The sequence below is a fragment of the Canis lupus genome, chromosome 20 (genome assembly GCF_048164855.1).
Source record: "Canis lupus baileyi chromosome 20, mCanLup2.hap1, whole genome shotgun sequence".
NCBI lineage: Eukaryota > Metazoa > Chordata > Mammalia > Carnivora > Canidae > Canis > Canis lupus.
Window position 1 is genome coordinate 2,868,647 of NC_132857.1, and position 22,444 is coordinate 2,891,090.

At 43.8% G+C, this 22,444-nt stretch overlaps 1 protein-coding gene across 15 annotated transcripts in view; it reads left to right on the top strand.

Moving 5' to 3' along the window:
- Positions 1 to 22,444, top strand: part of INPP4B (inositol polyphosphate-4-phosphatase type II B) — a 709,031-nt gene that overhangs the window by 501,215 nt on the left and 185,372 nt on the right. For all 15 annotated transcript variants that reach the window (XM_072788249.1, XM_072788250.1, XM_072788263.1 and 12 more), the window contains 3 exons: positions 5,572 to 5,683; positions 12,771 to 12,843; positions 21,621 to 21,768. In XM_072788249.1, the coding sequence (XP_072644350.1) occupies positions 5,572 to 5,683; positions 12,771 to 12,843; positions 21,621 to 21,768 (333 nt within the window). The remainder of the gene's footprint in view (positions 1 to 5,571; positions 5,684 to 12,770; positions 12,844 to 21,620; positions 21,769 to 22,444) is intronic.

Here is a 22,444-nt window from a genome sequence, read left to right on the forward strand (position 1 = left end):
TTTCCCAGGTACATGTCTAGACAGTTTAAATGCAAGGCATGTCTCACAGCTGAAGATTCCCGTGCACAGCACCAGGACTACTTTATATTCACAAAAACTGACAGTGCTAATGATGGTTTCTCCCTGGATGTTTACAGAGTCATTTGTTGGTTTGCATCTCTGTGGCATTTTCAGAACAGAGGAGTTATTTACATGTTGCTGTTTAACATTTCCAGAGCTTTTTTTTTTTCCTTTTTCGTTTTCTTTTCCCAGTAAGGATGATATAGTAGATGGTGAAGAAGAGGGTCATTAAATTGCCCTTTTACAAAATTTTCATTTATTCATGAGAGACACACAGAAAGAGGCAGAGACACAGGCAGAGGGAGAAGCAGGCTCCCTGCGGGGAGCCCGATGTGAGACTCGATTCCGGGACCCCTGGGGTCACACCCAGAGCCGAAGGCAGGTGCTCAACCGCTGAGCCACCCGGGTGCCCATAAATTGTCCTTTGTTAAAAGACTGTCTTACAGCTCCTTTCATTCAGTCCTCTAAACATGTTCGTATGTTGCAGCAGATGAGATTGGATATTTCATTAGAAACCATTAGGGCAGTTATTTCACAGGCAGATTTTGAAGAACCGTCGTCACTAATCTACTCTGCATGCTGCAGATCTGAGTGAGAAGGAAGCATGGATCTGTGTTGCTGAAAATCGTTGTTGTCTCTGTCTTCCAACAAAGACAAACTTCTTCGTCTTCCAATTTGCTGGCAAGGTTAAATATTTAAGTGTAAAGTATTTCCCCCCTCTTATTCACAAGGAATACATTCCAAGACCCTCAGTGGAAAATAGTATCAAATCCTATATACACCATGTGGTTTTCCTATTCATACCTGCCTATGGAAAGGTTTAATTTATAAAAAAAGATCAACAACCATAATAAAATAGAACAATTATAACAATATATCATGTAGAAGCTACGTGAAGGTGGTCTTTCTCTCGCTCAAAATAGCTTACTGTACTTACCCGTCTTCTTGCGATGATGTGAGATGATAAAAGGCCCCTATGATGAGGTGAAGGGAGGAGAATGGCAGAGGAGATGTGACGTTGCATTAGGCTACGGTTGACTTTCCAATGATGTGATCCTCAGAAGGAGGATCATCTGTTGATCACAGGTAACGGAGACCTCAGAAGGTGGAGCGGTGAGAAGCAGAACCATGGAGAAGGGCACGACTGCATTTGCTGGGTTTAACTAGGAACTTCCATGTCGTGATCAAAACACTGTATCGGCCGTGAACTATTCATCTTTTACTTCTCTTGCAGCTTTCTGCATTAAACAGTGGTAATGATCTGCCAAGTGGCTGAAATGGCATAATTTTTTTTTTTTTTTTTTTTTTTTTTGTGGTGGTTGTTCACGTAGACTGAGATAGTTATTTATTACTGTAGCCTATTCTTATTGCCGTATAAATTGCTAGGAAAGTGTGTAAAGATCGCTTTTGTTTCTGGGTTCGCTCAAATTTGTTTCCTTGTACGAATGCCACGATGCTGTGCCATAATGGCAGTTAAAATATATGAGGGTGCATTGGCTATTATAAGAAAAAAACCCTTTTATTGGACCCTAAGTGTTCAGTTGCTTCTCTGGGTTGGCGTGCATGAGGCCTGTTTGGTTTAGGAAGGTAGGGGGTGAGGGGAGGCCAGGGTGCCCCCGAGATGTTTTCCAAGGCTCTATCAGGGCGTGATGGCCTGTGGTGTCTATGATAGAATCATGTGATAGACTCACAAGAGCGACTAGAGCGCTGGACGTGAGTGCTGATATTAAGGAATAGCTATTTGGGAGCAACTCTTTGTTTTCCAGCAAAGGAAAGTGAAATGCAGAGGTCTAGAGTGATATATCCCTGGTCACATAGCTAGTTAGTGGCTGACCTGGAAGTAGTGCTTGGATTTCTTTTTTTTTTTTAAGATTTATTTTTATTTATTTATGAGAGGGAGAGGGAGAGGGAGAGAAAGAGAGAGAGAGAGAGAGAGAGAGAGAGAGGCAGAGACACAGGCAGAGGGAGAAGCAGGCTCCATGCCGGGAGCCAGACACTGGACTCGATCCCGGGACTCCAGGATTGCACCCTGGGCCGAAAGCAGGCGCCAAACCATGGAGCCACCCAGGGATCCCCAGTGCTTCGATTTCTTGATTCCCTGGCCCAGACGTCTCTTCCCTATATCTTCCATGCAGAGGTGATGATTTCCACTAGATAAAATCTGGTATAATTTTGGTGTTGAATAATGCCTAAGCATTTATTACTAGCCTCCCGAACCTAACGGGCGATAAATTGAAAGCATAATTAAGAATTGAAGAATGAATTTTTTCTAAATCTGTGGGAAATCGCCTTTGGAACAGCCTTTGGAAACATGATGCTTCGATCGTGACTCTCCTGATTGAAGAGACGTGTTGAATATCCATACTTTGTGTGTGTTAAGTTGTTGCAGGATAAATTAGGAAAAAAAAAGCTCCTGCATTTTACGTTCCAGTTCATTGACTGGGAGGAGGAACCACGCTTTTGGGCATCTTCGATTCAGCTCTTTAGTTTATTTTTTTTTTAATTTTTATTTTTTTAGCTCTTTAGTTTATAACCTGGATTCCCCATTTTATCTCCCACAAGTCTCAGATGAAGGGAGATGCTTTAAAGTAGTCAGAACTTCCTATCCGAAATGGTTTGGGGAAAAAGAAAAAAAGGTTCTAGAATCATTCTAGCATCACTAGATGAAGCAAGCTCTGCTTGCTTTGTTTCTGCTCTGGGACTAAGTGGAGGCCTATAGGAGATAAAGTGAAGTAGGAAACCCTTAGGGCATTAAAGTTATTTTAAAAAATAGGCAGATAATTGTGGGTTTTTTCTTTTTTCTTTTCTTTTTTCTTCTTTTTTTCTTTTCTTTTTTTCCTTTTTTCTTTTTTTTCTTTTCTCTTTCTATCTCTCTCTCTCTCTCTCTCTCTCTCTCTCTTTTTTTTAAGATTTCATGTATTCAGTTGACAGAGGAGAGAGGGAGAGGCCGGCAGAGGCAGAGGTAGAGGGAGAAGCGGCTCCCGGGGGAGCAGGGCCCGTGGGGGGCTCGATCCCGGGACTGGGCGCCCGGCTGCTGGGAGCCTGTGTCTCTTAGGGCGCCGTCCCCACCGCGGTCCCAGATGCGGTCGCAGTGGCCTGCGCCACCCGCAGGACAGTGCGGCGCATCGGTGCCGCCGCTGGGACTGTCACCACCGTAGCCCTGCGCCTCCTGTAGGACTTGGGGCCAAGCCCACCGCCCAGACAATGGGACGCTCATCTCCATTTACAAAGGAAGCTTCTCGGGCGTTACGTCCCTTAAGGTGTTTGCCTGTCACTCAGGGGCAGGTGGCCCCGAGGCGCGGCACCCGCCTTAACCGCCAGCCACAGGCTGGTTCTCCCCGGGCCCGGGACAGGCCGTGGGTCCGCCCCTGTTTCAGATCATCATGCCGTTCTTTGGGTTTAGGCAGTGAGAGTGCTTAGAAAGTCAGGCCTGAGCTTTGCATCCCTGGGAATGAGCCTGGCTCGATGGTGCAAGCAGGGATCTGTAAGCAGCTCCTGGGAGAAGAAAAAGGGATCGAAATTGTTAGAGGTCATCAGCAAGGGGGGAGGAGAACCTGCAAATGTCTGGAAAAAACTAGGAGAGCTCCTATTGAGCTCTTTATTGGGTACTGAAGAGTGTACAGAGTAAGTCACTACATGATTTATGAAAAGTCATTATGTCTTTTTCCAGCGGGAAAATGGAATAATGAATTTTTTTTAATTACCCCAGAATTGAAGCTAATGCCGTTTTTTGCAAAATCACGGATTAAAGTGTCCTCTATATACACATCTTCTTTGTGAAGAATATTTAAAAGTCTCTATACTAATTGCAAATAATTGAATCAGTGTGATGATTTCCACTGATTTGAAAGTCACCAAAAAGCATTTTAGTTCATATTCTGATAAGAAATCATAATATGCTACTTAACAAGTAAATCACTTTCTTTTTCTGTGTTCACGATTTTTATGTTATTACATTATGACGTTAGGTGTGCAGATGTCACCAGAATGCTCCTATTTCAATTTCTTTAAAAGCATTGAATTCAAAAGGTATGTTTTAATTTATTCTTTTTATATTTTATATATTTTATTTTTTTATATTTTTATATTTTGAAACTTGCCATGATTTAGTAACATAATTGAGTTTCCTTTTCACCTAACGTATTCATTATTTTAATTGGTATTTTGGTAAACTATACAAATTTTCCTAATCCCCTTTCCTGACATCTTTGATAAAATACTGACATTTAGAAGGAATTGGCTGAAAGAAAGACACCATTTGTATCCCAATTAAAATTAAAAACAAATTTCAGGGAAAGACATGATGGAAGAAAATGAAGCATCGCATCTCTAGTATTAGTTAGACCTGGGAAGAAGTCATGGCAAAATGTCATGCCTGGGGGGTGGCTTGCTTACCTATTCTCAAAATGAGATTTTTTTTTTTATTCTCAAAATGAGATTCAAGGGCAAAATGTCATTTGTGTCACAGTTCCCATGTGACAGTGACACCATTTATTCTGTATATTTTCTTGCCCGGGAAAAGAAATTAGAGAATCTTAAAGGAGGGTAGTTATTCATTTTGTCCTTATCCTTCATTATTGTGAAGCAGGAAATTCGTATGTTGACGACGATAATGATGATGGAAATTTTCATGATAAAATCATCATCATCATTAAATAGAGAAGGGTTTATTTTATTTTTTTTTAATTTTTATTTATTTATGATAGTCACAGAGAGAGAGAAAGAGAGAGAGAGAGAGGCAGAGACACAGGCAGAGGGAGAAGCAGGCTCCATGCACCGGGAGCCCGATGTGGGATTCGATCCCGGGTCTCCAGGATCGCGCCCTGGGCCAAAGGCAGGCTCCAAACCGCTGCGCCACCCAGGGATCCCTAGAGAAGGGTTTATCGATGACCAGCAGAGATAGGAAGAAGATAGAATCCTGGAATTCTGGTTCTGACACCTCGTGACCTTAGACGAGCCTCCCCATCTTTTTGAATCTCTGATTCCCGATCTGACCAGGGAAAGGCCGGTACTGGAGCAGGTCGGCCGTCGATTCGGGCTCCGCGTGGCCCTAACTTTCCCGCCTTCGCCAGCGGAGCCTCCCTTAACCTCATCTCTTACACAACGGTGCTGGGGAAGGTGCTGGATCGCGTCTGTGGCCTGTGGCCTCGACAGGCAGGACTGTAGGGCTGCGTCCCCTCTCCTGTCCTGTGCAGCTGTAGCTGCAGCAGCAGGTGCGCCCCGCGCAGTCGGGGCCGCGTCCGCGCTCAGGGCCCGGAGGCCCCACCGTCCTCAAGCAGCTTCGACCCTCCGTGCACCTGCCTCGTAAACCCCCACTTGGCTTTCTTTTCTAATAAAAAATAACAGCAACCCTATTAACAGGTTTGAATGTTTTCAGACTAGATTCGTTTCATGGAGCAGCAAGGAAGGTGAATAGCTCAACCTGCGGTCTCCAGGAACGTGCGCGTGTGGGCTTCTGTTAAGGAGAGAGAGGATTCTTACCTTTCCATTTCATTTGTTTTTTGGTTGCAGGACTTCAGATGGTGGCAAAGTTGTTGGCACCATAGAAGTCAGTGTCGTGAAGATGGGGGAGATTGAGGATGGGGAAGCTGACCACGTCACGACAGACGTGCAGGGACAAAAGGTAGGTCCCTCAGCTCGATGCACAGATGATGTCGGAAATGATCGGTTTTGCCCGAGGCCTGAACCACCAACACCTCTGTGTGGCATGAAATCTCACCGTTCAAAAGCAAAATGGGAAACCAGCCGTGCACTGGAGGGCCGTGGGAACCCCCGGAGCCGGGCCTCTGTGCACGGAGGTGTGCAAAGCCACGCGGCCCTCAGGAGCACCTTCCTCTTGGCCCTGGCTCCCACGTGGAGCACTAGCGTCCTTCACTGCTGTGTTCTGCCCTGATTAACCCCACGTGAGACGCACGGAAGGTTCTGGGAAGGCTATTGCCCAAAGTCGCCACTTCACTCTCCAAACCCTCTTTAGAGACACACGGCCTGTGAGTTTAGATCCCGTTTATATGTGAAGGTGAAGAGATTTGGTAATGTTCTTGCCCGGTGACATTTCAGGGAGAGGAGCGGGGACAGCGTGGGGCCTTGGAGGAGGGGCCGCACCTGCCGCAAGTGCAGCGGCCCCCGAGGCTGAGGATGGAGGCCCCGTGCGTAGTAATGTGTGTCTGCGATTTTTACCTTCTTTTCTCTGACAAAGAGAAGCGACCTAAGTATGAATCGAAATTCCTGTCTTAGGAATGCAATTGCCTATTTATATCTGGGAAGATTCTCTATTTCCGCCATATATATCCCTGCTTATCATAAATGTGCGTCTTCTGATGATACGGCCTTTGGCGACTTCCTTCCCGGCTCAGTGGAGCATGCTTGATCTGCGGTGCTAGGAGGCATCTTCATGGGAGACGGGGGTTCTCTAACACAACAAAGATTTTGCAAAAGAAAGCCAGGACCACCCTTCAAAAGAATGGGGGTGACTGGGTGACCGGCACTGAGGGGGGCACCTGATGGGATGGGTGCTGGGTGTTATTCTATATGTTGGCAAATTGAACACCAATAAAAAATAAATTTACAAGAGAAAAAAAAAAAAGAAGAAATCCTTGGGGGAATCTTAACATTAAAAAAAAAAAAAAAAAAAAAGAATATTGTTTTTGCCCCGGAATAGGCAAGGGCCTTATCAGCTGGGCCGATCCTGGTTCTTCTCCCCCTCACAGGCTGCTGGAGATCATGAACATGTTCCAGGGAGGCCCAGAGTCTGAATCGGGTTGCCTGGAAATGCACGGGCTGTCGTGGGGGCAGCGGGTCGTCTTGAGATCCGTGCCTCTGGGCCCCACTGACGGGGTCCCTTCCTTTAGTCGTGTTTCCTTTGTGGTTCTGTATATAGTGCATAGCGGTCACCACCTCATGGAAGCTTCCATCAGGATCAAGGAGGCCAGACCTGGGGGCCCGGTGGGGGACTGAGGCCGGGAGTAGGACACCACTGGCAGGAACGCCTCCCGTTGCAGAGGAGGCCTCCCTTGCTGGCTGCAGATCTCTTCCCGGCCGCTCTCTGTGCTCCTCAGAGCTCCCCCCGCCGCCCCTTACTGTGTTGCTATTACGAGGTTGTGCCCGTTGAATCAGACTCTTCCTAAATGGAGAACTTGAAGCCCAGGGCTGTGCCCCTCCAGAGCCCCACGTAGTGCTGCCTCCGCGCCATGTCCTCCCGTGGCCTTCCCTTGGCACAGCAACTGAGCTCTGCTGTCTCCTCCTCTTCCCACAAGGACAGCAGCCCGATAGGGTTAGAGCTCCACCCTTATCACATTGGGTTAGAGCCCCACCCTTATCACATTGGGTTAGAGCCCCACCCATATCACATTGGGTTAGAGCCCCCCACCCTTATCACATTGGGTTAGAGCCCCCCACCCTTATCACATTGGGTTAGAGCCCCCCACCTTTATCACATTGGGTTAGAGCCCCACCCTTATCACATTGGGTTAGAGCCCCCAACCCTTATCACATTGGGTTAGAGCCCCACCCATATCACATTGGGTTAGAGCCCCACCCTTATCACATTGGGTTAGAACCCCCAACCTTATCACATTGGGTTAGAGCCCCCACCCTTATCACATTGAGTTAGAGCCCCACCCATATCACATTGGGTTAGAGCTCCACCCTTATCACATTGGGTTAGAACCCCCAACCTTATCACATTGGGTTAGAGCCCCCACCCTTATCACATTAGCTTAGAGCCCCCCACCCTTATCACATTGGGTTAGAGCCCCCAACCCTTATCACATTGGGTTAGAGCCCCCCAACCTTATCACATTGGGTTAGAGCCCCCCACCCTTATCACATTGGGTTAGAGCCCCCCACCCTTATCACATTGGGTTAGAGCCCCCAACCCTTATCACATTGGGTTAGAGCCCCCCCACCTTTATCACATTGGGTTAGAGCCCCCAACCCTTATCACATTGGGTTAGAGCCCCCCACCCTTATCACACTGGACTTGAATCACCTCCACAAAAGCTGTCTCCAGATCCCGTCCCGTCGGGTGTTGGGGCTTCCACGTAATGAATTTCGAGGAACACAATCCAGCTCATGACAATATCCCTGATATAAAATACTGCATTTTTAAAATATTTTATTTATTTATGTCTTTACGTACATGTCTATTTGTTTATGAGAGCGAGAGCAAGAGGGGCAAGTGAATGGGGGGAAGGCAGAGGGAGAGGGAGAGGATCGCCAGCAGACTCCTGCTGAGCGCGGAGCCCATCACAGGGCCTGATCCCACGACGCTGAGGTCACGGCCTGAATGGAAACCACGAGTCGACGCCCAAGGGACCGAGCCCCCCAGGCATCCCCGGCTCGAAGTTTTATTCAGTATGTGCTCCGACACAGTGACGGAAGAGACAGCGCTGAAGTCACACAGCTGGAGAAAGAAAGATTCACGAAAGAAACCGTGACGTGGACGTCTCACAGAGCGTGCCGCGTAGGTGAAACGTTGCATTAGGTATCCGGTCTTTTTTAATTTTTTTTTTTAATCTTTGGAGTCATTTTAGGCTCATTTCTTCCTCTTTCACTCCCAGGGAGTGTCAGCAAGTCCTGACTTTATAAATATATCCAGACCCCGGTGACCTGTGGGCCCGTCCCTCCTAGGACTTCACGGACGTTTTTATAGCCGTCTCTTAAATGTCCCTCCTGCCGCCTTCCCGCCACCCCCATCATCATAGTCTGTTCTCAGCGGGGCGCTTATTAAAACGTAACAGGGACCATGTCATTCCTCCGGTGGCTTCTCCGCTCCCTAAAAGTGTGCACCGAACCCTTCCAGTGACCCACGTAAAGCCCTGCGAGTGTTGGCCCCCGTGGCCCACTCTTTGCTCACCTTCATCCGGCATCGCAACCTTCTTGTCCGTCCGTTTAACATTCCAGGTGCGTTTCCACGTCCGGCCCTTTGCTTCGCTTTTCAGTCTGCCTTTGTAGCGTTTTCCGCAGGTAACCGTGTGCTCCAGGCCCTCGCTTCCTTCCGGTCTATTTGCAAAATGTCACCTTCTCATCTGCCTTCTCTCCCAGTATCCAAAACCGCGACGTCTACCGGAAATTTTCTGTCTCCTTTCTCCTTTTTTTGTCCTTCATCCGTCTCGCTATCCGCCATCACGCGTACTTCATGCATCTCATTCTTCTCTTATGTTTCTTCTTCTTGGTCACACTTACCGTCAGATGACGTTTTTTAAAGCGCTCGTCAAAATCAGTAGGCTTACGGCGCCTCGGCACGTGGTGTTTGCTACTCCAGTTCAGAATCACAAATGGTTACACCGAGAACACACCAGGTATAAGGGCATATAACCCTGCAAATAGCCTTCATGATGGTAGCAATAAACAGTATACGGAGCCGGAGCCCCCTTAAGCCTGTGCTTAATGATTCCAAATCATTTTAACCTTTGCTTTCTCTGTAGGATCTAGCACAGTGTAAAAATGACTCTGGGGTCAACTGCAAAAAATAAATAAATAAATAAATAAATAAATAAATGGGCTGAGGAAATAAGAAATATGGCAAATAAATAAATAAATAAAATAGGCTGAGGAAATAAGAAATATGGTAAATAAATAAATAAATAAAATAGGCTGAGGAAATAAGAAATATGGCAAATAAATAAATAAAATAGGCTGAAGAAATATGGTAAATAATAAATAAATAAAATAGGCTGAGGAAATAAGAAATATGGTTCCTGGCTTCAGAACTCAATTGAAATAGTGACACAGTACACTCAGGAAACAATGTAAGAAAATAATTACTGAGTCCAAAGATAAAAAATATGCATTAATTTAATATATGTTTATCAGATATCTTCGGTTTTTATTCCGTGGATTTAAATCTTGAAAGCATTGTGAGTGGTAAAGTTTTAAGATGCAGTAAAGTTGCAAAATAAGAATATTATTGGGTTAAAATTATCCTGAATGTCTGCCTTTCAGTGAGATGGGAGATACGAGTGTATGAAAGTTCTATTTCTGTATCCATTTGGTAAAATAATGGATGCTATTATTGGATAGTGGATAATGGATGTTAATAATGGATTTTCTGTTGGAAAACAGTTGACTTTGATTGTGAAAAGGCAGGGCTCCCTCCGTGTAGACAAGCAGGTCTTCAAGATGAGAGCCCGATCCCTGTGAATCATGGACTTCCTTACTAACCAGGTTTAATCTAAACCATTTCTGTATGTTGTAGAGGACAGTCCTTTCTTGGAAAGGAGGATGGCTCAAAGCTACCCTCCTACTTATCGTGTGGAAGGATAGCAGGGACAGATCGTGAAAGGATTTGAACACCCATCTGAGAATATTGGATTTGATTGGGCAGTAAATGGCCATTATCCATTTTAGAGCAGAACACCGGGATGAGGAATATAAAGTTTATGAAAGGTTATTTTAACAGCCCTATATGGACTGAAAAGAGCAGAGGAAATATTGGAAATAAGAGAAATAAGGAATTTTAAGTATGTCCAAGCATCACTGCTCATTGCCCAAATGATTTGGGAAGTGCATTTTCCGAATACCTGTGGGTTAAAGGAAGGGCTCACCTGTGGGTTCTCATTTGGTCGGGAAAATGATTTAGACAGCATCAGGTTTTAAGAGCTGTTTGCAGCTATTCATTCTTTTGGTAGAGTAGAACCTCGGTGGAAGCACTAAAGAAATTACGAGAACACATTTTTCCCTATCAGAAAATTTCCTGGATGGAACCAGCGGGTATTATGCTAAGCAAAATCAGTCAACCAGAGAAAGACAGTTATCATGTGATCTCACTCGTATGTGGAATTTTTTGTAAAGAGGTTATTTATTTATTCATGAGACACAGAGAGAGAGAGGCAGAGACCCAGGCAGAGGGAGAAGCAGGACTTGATCCCGGGACCCCGGGGTCATGGCCTGGGCTGAAGGGCCGCTGAGCCTCCCTCCCCCCCGGGAGGCCCGTATATGGAATTTAAGAAACAAAACAGAGGATCATAGTGGAAGAGAGGAAAAAAAATAAAACAAGATGAAATCAAAGAGGGAGACAAAGCATAAGAGACTCTTAATTCTAGGAAATAAAGGGAGGGTCGCTGGAGGGGCGGGGGGACGGGGTAACCGGGTGCTGTGACGTCACAAGCACTGGGTATGATATGCAGCTGATGAATCACTGACTCTACCTCTGAAACTAATTATACATTGTGTGTTAATTAATTGAATTTAGATTAAAAAAAAAAAAAAAGACCGCAACCCATCACCGCTTAAGAATAAAAGATCAGGCTTAATGAAAAAAATTTTAAAAAAAATTTTTTTTAAATCCCTGAGTAATGTGATGAGTGTTTACCATGGGGGGCCAGGAGCGGGCTATACACACACAGAAATGACCCCTCCATCAACGTTTAGATCATTTGTGTTTCTTCTAAAAGCGCTCGAGAGCCGCGCCGTCCTGTCCTCGGCGGTGGGCGGTGGCCGCGTCTCCAGCGGGGACGGGGGGTGGGGGGGTGGGGGGGGGTGGGGGGTGGGCAACAGCCGGGCCCCCCGAGGCTCAGGGCAGAGCCTGCGCGACAGGCCATCGTGCTTCCCTCGGGCTCCTTCACCGGAGAAGCTGCTGGGGCTTCCTCGGCTTGTTTGGTTTTTATTTGCATTTATTGGTTTATGGCTCCTACATTAGCTCCAGAAATCCATTCTCCTCTTCCCTCCAACGAGCACCGCCCCACTTTTTTTGTGGCTACAGACAGAGAAGGAAACTCATTGGTGGGGGGGAAAAAGAGTGCCCGTCCTGCTGGCGTCTGTCTGTGTGGACGTGGACCTCTTGCGGCCCCTGGGCCACCACCTGCCGCTGCATCATCCGGGACGCGGTTGCCCGCCCGCACTTCGCACTGCAGATATGGTCTCATTCTTTTGCTTTTTCTTTTTTTCTTTAAGATTTTATTTACTTTTTTGAGAGAGCGAGCATCCACGAGCAGGGGAAGCAGCAGGCTGCCCCCTGAGCCGGGAGCCCGAGGCGGGACTCGATCCCCGGACCCCGGGTCGTGACCCGAGCCAGCCGCCCCATCTTCCATGCTCTCCATCCAGGGCAGCGTTGCTTCTGTAAAAGCCCACTAGCTTAGTCTGTTAATCTATGAATCAGTTTATTTGCAAGTTATCGATTTTTAACTCGGTCTATAAATCAGAGGTCAATGTATTTATAAAGCGTCCTCATACTTCATGAGCGAGCGTTTGCGCTGTGTTGCCACAGACGAAGATTTCCCCTTGCCTTATGCGGCCTGATGGGCACAATGTCTTTTATCTTGTATTTATTTTACTAAAAATCTAGAAAACAATTTGCTTTTTATTGATCCAAAAGCTACCCCAGGGGACAGAAATCTAGAACCATCCAGCTTAAAAAACAAACAAACAAAAAAGGACCATCCAGCTTGTCAAATGCGATGTGCTAGGGACAGGTTTCTACGGAGACCGTCCCTTTCCGCTTTCTGCTTAGTTTTGTAGGTAGTTTTAACGGGAGCCACGAAGCTCCTGCAATTAGGCGGCGCGATCACCTAATGCACCCGGAAATAATCCCAAAGGAAACAAATCCATAGTAAAGAACAAAACTAAAAATAGTCTCACGAAACAAGTGACCTTGTTCAGAACTTTCCAGAACCCCCTGCATAGCCTCAGGTTTGGTCCACAAAATGGAAGCGTTTCCCTTCTTGATTTCATTACCTTGACGTGTTTTTATTTTTCCTTTTGTTCTCGCCCAGTGCGCGCTGGTGTGTGAATGTGCAGCCCCCGACGGTGGGAGCGGGAAAGAGAACTTGCCCTTCCTGAATGCAGGTACGTGTCTCGGGGTGGGAGCCTCCCGCTCGCTTCCTATCCGCGTGGGTTTTCCTTTCCTGCGGGCTCGATACTGCACCTGGGCCGCGTGCTTCCAGAATCGTCCGGGAGCCCTCGGCAGCGGATGAGCTGGTTGCGTGGGGTGGAGGCTGGTGCGGGGTCTCGCCTGGATGTGCAGGCGCAGACAGGGGCGAGCTCTGCAGACAGAGGGGCTGCACCCCGGCTCCGTGCGGGGCCTCGCAGGTGCTCCCCGGGTGACCGGCGAGTCCTTGTAGCCATCAGGGTGGGTTCCTGGGCGTCCTGCCCACACTCGGGACAAGCTGGGGCCCACTCGCGGCCGCGGCGCAGACGGGGGCGGGTGCGATCCTGGGCCTCGGGCCGGGCCCTGCTACCTGTACCCATGTCGCTCTGGTCCCCTGCAGACCCGAGCCTCCTGGGCCCCATCCCCACGCAGCTAGCCGTCCCGTCGGAAGCGCATGAAGATGCTTTGGCTCCGTGGCCGAACACGCTCCTTTAGCTTTGGGTTTATATTACCCGAACCCAGACCCCTGAGAAGGAATATGAAGCTCTTACTTAGTTTGATTCTCACTCACTCGAGAGCGAGAGAACCCACGCCGGGTGCAGGGGCGGGGGGGGGGGCGGGCTGCCTCCCCAGTGCTTTCTGTCCCGGGACCGGCGCCGTCCAGCTGCCCCTAGCTTGACCCCCCGATTGTAGAATCACAACAAAATCATTAAAATCTCTGTCGCTCTGTGGGTGGATTGGGCGGGCCCGCTCACAGGCGCGTTCCTATGCTCCAGGGCATGCGCGTGGAGTGACCCGTCTGGGTTTCAATGAGGTATAAACCAGGTGTTACATGATGACCTTGCAAATAAAACGGAAGCTCCTAAGATGGGGAACAATGTGGCAAATTGTGCATGTGAATTATGGACCTGGTGTGCAATAGTCGTGTAAATTGTGTTGCCTTGAATGCCCCGGGAGGCCGTGACAGGTGCGGTGGCGGGCGGCGGGCGGCGGGCTAGATGCCTGGTGCGTCCTGCTGGCCCGGCCTGTGCTGCGGGCAGGCGCTGCCGTCGTCCTCGTCTGGTGGACACGGACCCTGGCCCAGGTCGCCTACCTGGCAGGTGGCAGGTCCAGATTTCAAAGCCACTTTTGGTCCCAAGGCCTCTGCTCTGAAGTACGGGGCCACGTGATTACAGGACAGCTCTTCTTTTAAAGATTTTATTTATCTATTCACGAGAGACAGACACAGAGAGAGAGATAGAGAGAGAGGGGCAGAGACCCAGGCAGAGGGAGAAGCAGGCTCCATGCGGGGACCTAATGCAGAACTCGAACTCCGGACCCCGGAGTCACGACCTGGGCCCAAGGCAGGTGCTCAACCGCTGAGCCCCCTGGGGGGTCCCCATAATGACATTTCTCAGTGGTCGCAGCCCCCACGTCACGGAGGCACGCTCCCCACCTTGAACGTTTGCCACGAATGTCTGCTCTGAGCCCCTTGACCTTAGGGAAGGACAAGACTATACCACGTGAGCCAAATATTGGGGTGACATTCTCCTCACTAACACCCCATCCTAAGCAGTGCATGACTCAGAATACATCAGGAGATCATTAAAAATACGTCCCTCTTTACCCGTTTTAAGTCCTGATGAATTCCAGCCAAAAAGCAAATTCCCTGTTTCCTCCTTTCTTTCCTTTCACTCGTGAGCTATGAAATCTGGGCATTTTTTAGACGATGCCATTTGATAGAACCAAAGATGTCTCTGTCGTATTTTTCCCATTTCAATTTAATTTTGGGGCCATTTTGACTTTTGCTACTGGCCCTTGCTCCTTTATACTTACTCACCAGGTTTCTTTGCCCTTTGCTGTTCTAACGGATATGATAGAGTCCATTAACTTTGCTCTTTTGGGATTTCCATGTATTTTCATTACTGTGTACTAATATATTTAGGGCGTTAAATAGCTTCTATGGAAGAGTGAATTTATTATCTAATAATCGATGAATCAGGTCGTGGACACCTGTGAAGGCTTCAGCTGTCTTCCTGGAGGAAGTCCATTACCTCCCCCACTGCCCGTCGTAGGTAAACTAGAAGGAAAAAAAGAGGCAAAAAAGATGATGCAGTCAAAAAGCTAACATGTCGTGGACAAATGCGAGGAGGCCTTTCTCTCAACCAAGTTTTTCTCATCCTTCAATGCCTGTGTTCTCTGGAAGTGAGGAGACAAACCCATAGAGGGGGAAGGGGGAGAGCCACGGAAGGCTTCCCGGAGGAGGTGCTAGCACGGCTGAGTTCATAGGATGATTACTCACAGCCAGCAAAGGGGTGTTCCTCTGAGATGCAGGGAATGCCTTCAACAGAAGGAAATTGGAGAGAAACAACTTGAGTTCAGAGGATTATAGGCCATTTCAGGCGCCTCAGCGTGAAATACAAGCTGCCTCCTACCTTTTTTAGCTGCGTCCTTTCCTTTAATTACAGAACTAGAGTGAGCAGAGCAAAGCATTCGAGCTGGAAAGAGTGAAGGCAAATCATGTCCTGACCAGCTAAAATCTAAAATCCGATTCTACACACTAAACTCACCAATTATCATCAACTGGAAACTAAATGCCCACAAATATTATCTTTATGTCTTCTCTGACATCTGTAATAATTTTTCTTATTCTTGGTCTTAAATTGAAGATGGAGGCCCAAGAGCATGGGTTCGGTTGGGCGAGGAAAGCAGCACTTGGTCTAACATAGCTTGTATCCTATTTCCTATTCCATTCTTTCCTTTTCTTCTTTGGAAACGACACAAACAGTAACATAATTTAGATTTTATAACAAAGCTAAAGAAAAGCAAATAAACCATTTTTAGGAGTTGGGTTTTTTTTTTTTAAGAATTGATTTGACCTTTTTATCATCTTTATTATTATTATTATTATTTTTTAAAGATTTTATTTATTTATCCATGAGAGATGCAGAGAGAGAGGCAGAGACACAGGCCGAGGGAGAAGCAGGCTCCATGCAGGGAGCCCAACGCGGGACTCGGTCCCAGGACCCCGGGGTCACAACCTGAGCCCCAAAGGCAGATGCTCAATTGCTGAGCCACCCAGGTGCCCCTCATCTTTATTATTTTTAAAGAGTTCTCTCTTTGCTGTGTTTTCTGAGTTCCTCTCCTGTCTTATCATCTCTTTTCCATAACCATGCTTCGGATAGTGTTTTAGTGATTTCTAATTGGGTTTTTCAGTTCTTACCCAATCTTAAAAAGAGCCAACCTACATTTCAGTTGTATATAAATCTAAGATATTTCCAAGTACAAATGAGGGAATGTCAGTATCTAATTGGATTACACGGACTTATCTTTAGTAAGTATAACGTAGCATTTGGAGAACAGGCAATGCATGTACATTCAGCTGAATAATTAAACTATTAAACGACCGCATAGTTAAAAGCTACAGAATGAATTCTCTACAAGAATCCGCAGGACATTAAACTAATGATTTTTGTAAGGCATAAAGCCAATAAAGTCAGATTCCATCTAAATATTGACTTGTACCACCTCCTGAATGCAAGAGAGTTCATGAAGATAATCGCAGACGAGCTTCCCCTGGAGAAATATATTTAAGACAACTGGAGTAAATAAGTATTTGGCTTTTTGATGATCCCCTTGTCCCTGAATCTAAATTTGTGGAATTCTTTGTCTATCTATGGACATCCCTAAAACAGGCACAGGGGGGAAAAAAAAAGTGTTCCTTTGATATCTCTCTAGTTTATCTTTTCTGCTCTCATTTGCTTTTAACAGCCACGTTCTGTGGTTTTCCTTTATGTGCCGTCTGTGTGTTGGCTTTGTTGAACGTTTCTTTGGCATCTTTGATAGTTCCCAGTTGGCTTTCACAGGTGCTGAGCGTGTTACCTGGTTAAAGAAGCCCTGCCACAGTGTCTGAGAGAAACAATATAGAAATTTGAGTTGTGCTGCAATTTGGGGGAGAAAAATCTGCCATTTATTTTCTGTTCCTGTGCTCACCATAGGGAGTGGACCTCGAGGGGAATGTATGGTATCTGGACAAGCTTAGACCTTTAACTCCTGTTAAGCCATCCCAAGACCGTGGTGTGGTCCAAAATATCTCTACTACTTTTCTCTTGGCAGAAGCTGTCACATGATGTTTCTAGCAGTTGTTTTGGCAAAAGCAGTGGAAAACTGAAGAGCATACATACAGGGGTCTCTTTAAAGAATTTATAATACATATTAAATAGTGTTCTGAGTTGACAGGTCTACTGTATGATCATAAATGTATCTTCTATATAAAGAAAAATTTGGCATCAGTGAAAACAAGCCGAAAGAGATGGACTCTTTCCCATAGCTGGAGTAAGTAAGTGTGCAGAATTATTAGCATCGTATCTCTTCTATAGGGAAGAAACCTAAAAAAAAATTGGCACAAGCATTCATTATTTATGATTCATTGTCCAGTATTTGGTGCATGAATACCATGCTTACTTTTATGTGAAGATGATAAAAAAATCTCCCCATTATCAACGTAGTAAGAATTTTGAGTTACGAACATTTTATCTGGTCTTTTTTTTGTAACCAGTGCAATAAATCTGCATGGTAGTGGGAAGTTGGGCCATATTTTTTTTTTTTCATTTTTTTAAGTCATGTTCCACTATGTGATAGTTTAAGATACAGAGTAGGTGTTCTTGCTTTATGCATAGTAAGTGTTTAATAAGGAATGCTGCTGGATCAGATTCGGTTGTTTGTAGGGTGGATCCCACTATAGCTACATTGAGATCCTGATTTAGTACAAATGTTCGGAGACCTAGGAGTTTCAAAAAATCATGTCCTATAACATAAAAGTTAGATGGGAGGGATCCCTGGGTGGCGCAGCGGTTTGGCGCCTGCCTTTGGCCCAGGGTGCGATCCTGGAGACCCGGGATCAAATCCCACATCGGGCTCCCGGTGCATGGAGCCTGCTTCTCCCTCTGCCTGTGTCTCTGCCTCTCTCTCTCTCACTGTGTGACTGTCATAAATAAATAAAAATTAAAAAAAAATGACTAATAAAAATTAGATGGGAGACACAGTTGGGATTTTCTTTTGGATGATCAAGTTGCCTTATTTTTTTATTTTCTTAATTTATCCCTGGTATTTTCCTTAAAAACAGCATTTTCCACAGAGTCCTTGTATAATATGTACCAGGTGGTCAGAAGAGAGTTCTGGAGCTCATTAATCAAATGGCCCTTGATTTCTGCCGAAGCTACTTCAGTGAAGATATGTATTTAAACACATTGAAAAGCATTAAAATAAAAATAATATAGTCAAAAGTGGAAAGACTAGTTTTCAGATAACAAAATGAAAAATTTTGTAACTTGATTCACAATAACAGATTTTCTGAAAATAGTTATTATTTTATAGGAAGCAAGAAAAATGAAGAATTCTTACCAGATTTGAGAGCTACAAAAATTCTATATGATTTTGAAGGAATAAAACAGAGGTTTAAAAGCAGCAAATATACTGGGTATAGATAAACCAAGTAATTGAATTTACTTAGGTTACTAAGAAAAAAAATTGGACTTTTCAGAGATTGAGTTTTTGTCTTACTGTAAAAGAATGCATTTATATTCCTGATCATGTAAGCTATATTGGAATTCATGAGATCCCATATATGCTTTAACCTAACTGACACTCTGTTGAATTCAGAGCATACTTTTCTTCTTCTCCAACTCTAAAGATGGAACAGTACAGGTTGTAGTAAAATTCTTATATCTTTAAAACATTGTCACTTTAGAAATTAAGGAGATATCATGGTTTCTTTTATTGGCTGCCTTATATTTCAGATGAAAGAAAATATATCTGATGAAGCCTAATGTCCAAAACATATAGAGAAATCATAAAACTCAACAGCAAAGGAACTAATCAGATTAAAAAATGAGCAGAGGATCTGAATAAACATTTTTCTAAAGAAGACCTACCGACAGCCAACCAGTACATGAAAAGATGCTCATTATAACTAATCATCAGGGAAATGCAAATGAAAACCACAATGAACTGTCACCTCATACCTATTGGAATGGCTGCTGTCAAATAAACAAGAAATAACAAGTATTAGAGAGCATGTGTAGAAAAAAGGGAGCTCTTGGGCACTCTTAGTAGGAATGTAAATTGGTATAGGCTCTATGGAAAACAGGGTGGAGGTTCCTCAGAAGATTAAAAATAGAACTATCGTATGATCCAGCAAATCCACTTCTGGGGAAATATATCCAAAGGAAATGAAAACACTAACTTGAAAAGATATGTGGTACCCTCGTGTTCATAGCTGCATAACCAAGATGTGGAAACAACCTAAGTGTCCCCTGATAGTTGAATGGATAAGGAAAATATGACCTAGGGCAGCCCCAGTGGCCCAGCAGTTTGGCGCCGCCTTTGGCCCCGGGTGTGATTCCAGGGGGATCGAGTCCCACATCGGGCTCCCTATAGGGAGCCTGGTTCTCCCTCTGCCTGTGTCTCTGCCTCTCTCTGTCTGTCATGAATAAATAAATAAAATCTTTAAAAAAAAGAAAATATGACATATATATATATGATATATATATATCATATATATATATATATATGATATATATATCAGCCATAAAAAAGAATGAAAGGAATATTATGCTGAGATCAGTCAGATAGAGAAAGATAAATAGCATGTGATCTCTCTTATATGTGGAATCTAAAAAATAATAAAGCTAAAAAACCAAGCTCATAAATACAGAGAACAAGTTGGGGGTTGCCAGAGGCAGAGGGTGGCAGTGGTTGAAATGGGTGAAGTCAAAAGGTACACGTTTCCAGTTATAAAATAGGTAAATGTTGGGGATATAAGGTACAATATGATGACTATAGTTAATACTGTATTTGAAAGTTAATAAGAGAATACACCTTAAAAGTTTCCATCGCAAGAAGAAAAATCATAACTATGATGATGACAGATGTTAACTAGACTTATTGTGGTGATCATTTGGGAATATAGTAAACAAACGTTGAATCATTACATTGTACACCTGAAACTAATGAAACGTATGTCAGTCACACTTCAATAAAAAAGAAAGAAAATAGATACAATTAATTCTACCTGTGGATCTGTGATATAATCTAATTGATGAAGCTTAGAGATAATGTTTATGTTAAAAATACAATCCCTTTGGACATACGACTCTAGATTTCATTTTTTCTTTTTAACTGGGCATACAACTCTAGATTTTAAATATTTTCTCTCAACGTACTGGAAATAGTCTACTGTCTTCTGGCTTCTCTTGATGCTTTTGAAAAGTAAACACTTTGGCTAATTGTTGTTAGTGGGGAGGTAGGTATACCAGAAGCTTTAAATCTGGTTATTGAAGAATATGGGGTGTTTGGCATCACGGTTTCTGATATAGCATCAATTCTGATAATGAAAATGTCTCAAGTATACTTTTGAGAATGGATGATTGCAGAGGAATGGATGAATAGATCCTCATTTTAATGTTCAGAAAACTATTGTATATTGATCCAAGCAGTGGCCGAATCTCAGTAAACTTCTAAAAGGAATTTTACCCTATATGTTGAGGAGACCTGGCCCATATAACCCATGCTGCATTTTAATATCCAGTTTTGTTTTAAATCAGCTTTACTGGTAAACTGGAGCCAAATAACTATAGATATTTGGGGTGCTTGGGTGGCTCAGTTGGTTAAGCGTCTGCCTTTGGCTCAGGTCATGATTTCAGAGTCCTGAGATCAAACCCTGCATCAGGCTCCTTCCTAAGCAGAGAGCCTGCTTCTCTCTCTGTCCCTCACCCTACTCATGCTTTCTCTCTCACACACACTCTGTCTCTCTCTTAAATAAATAAATAAATAAATAAATAAATAAATAAATAAATGAATAAATAAATAAATACATCTTTACCAAAAAAAAAATTATAGATACTTGACTGGCAATTGGCCTGATATTTTATTGCCCATTAAGCTTTGGTGTATGAGTGTAACCAAGGCCTTCATTGCTCAACGGCAGTGGAAATAAATGGCTTGGGAGTGTGGTACAAGTGCTGGCCCCATGAAAAAAAAAAGGATCAGGTGTTATCTTCATATTTTGCCCTCCAGTTTTGCCCTAAATCTTTTAAAATCCTTGATAGCATAATCTTGTTACTTCTTCCCTAATCACTTCCCACACACAAACAGAGTTTGTTCACAGCCTCTTTGTCTTGCTTCTGGTGATATTAGGAAAATATGTTATTGACTTGTTGGCACTAAGGTATGCATAAGATTTGAATTGTAATAGCTCTTAAGCAAAGGAATGAACCTTTCTGGCATTTAAGAAATAAAACATTTTTAGTAGTGGGGACATTTGAAATCTCTGAAATAACATATCAGTTCTCACCTACTGCATAAGTGAGCAAAGTTGACTAATAATGATCAGAAATTCAGAAATATATATATATATATATATATATATATAGTGTGTGTGTGTATTATATATAGATACGTATTTATAAATACACATGCTTTAACAAAATCTTTAGAAAAGAAAGAAATTAATAGGTGGTAAACTAGAGAACAAGAATAACCACATTTATGAATTGGAATTTGATGTATCATTTTTAAATTCAATAAAGACTGAAAAAAATAGAAGAACAAAATTCTTAGAAATTCAAATACACTAATGAATTATGATAAAAACAAATTTTTGAATAAATAAGTAATTAGCAGTGGTACACCGATTAATGATTTTGTTAATAGATCTTTATATAATGGGCATATGTTTGTAATTTAACTACTAAACTTATTTTTTCTTCCCTCCCAGTGCTAAAGAACCCAGTGTGTAAATTATATAGATTTCCCACATCTGACAATAAGTGGATGCGAATCCGGGAGCAGATGTCAGAGAGCATACTTTCTTTTCATATTCCTAAGGAATTGATTTCTCTTCACATAAAAGAAGACTTGTGTAGGTAAGAGAAAATAATTCATGATTGTCTCATGCTATTTTTTCTCTAAGCCATTTTTTCTTAAACTATGATTATAACATAAAAATCTAGACTTGCACTGTCTAGTATTGGTGGCCATTAACCCTGTATGGCTGTTAATCATTTGAAATTTCCAGTCCATTTTAAGATACTCTTTAAGTATAAAATACATATTTTGAATTCTTATCATACAAGCAAAATATCTGACTTATAATGAAATATTAAAATTTGGTGTTATATTGGGGTTAAATAAAATATATTAATTTCACCTTGCTTTTTTTTTCACCTTGCTTTTTTTAACTTTAAAAATGTGACTACTAGAAAATTTTAAATTACATATATGACTCTCATTTATGGCTTACATTATATTTCTATTGTATTTCTGAGAAAGGAGTAAGAGAAAGAAAAAAAAGAGCCTAGATTTTAGAGAAAACCAGATGAGAAAATAGGTTGTAAGGAAACAACCTAGATTTAGGGAAATAAGGATTGAAAGAGGGGCAAGGAGAGATATCTGACAGTAGCTGAATGAGGATAATCAGACCATAAAAATCAGACAACATGGGGATCCGTGGGTGGCTCAGGGGTTTAGCGCCTGCCTTCGGCCCAGGGCGTGATCCTGGAGACCCAGGATCGAGTCCCACATCGGGCTCCCTGCGTGGAG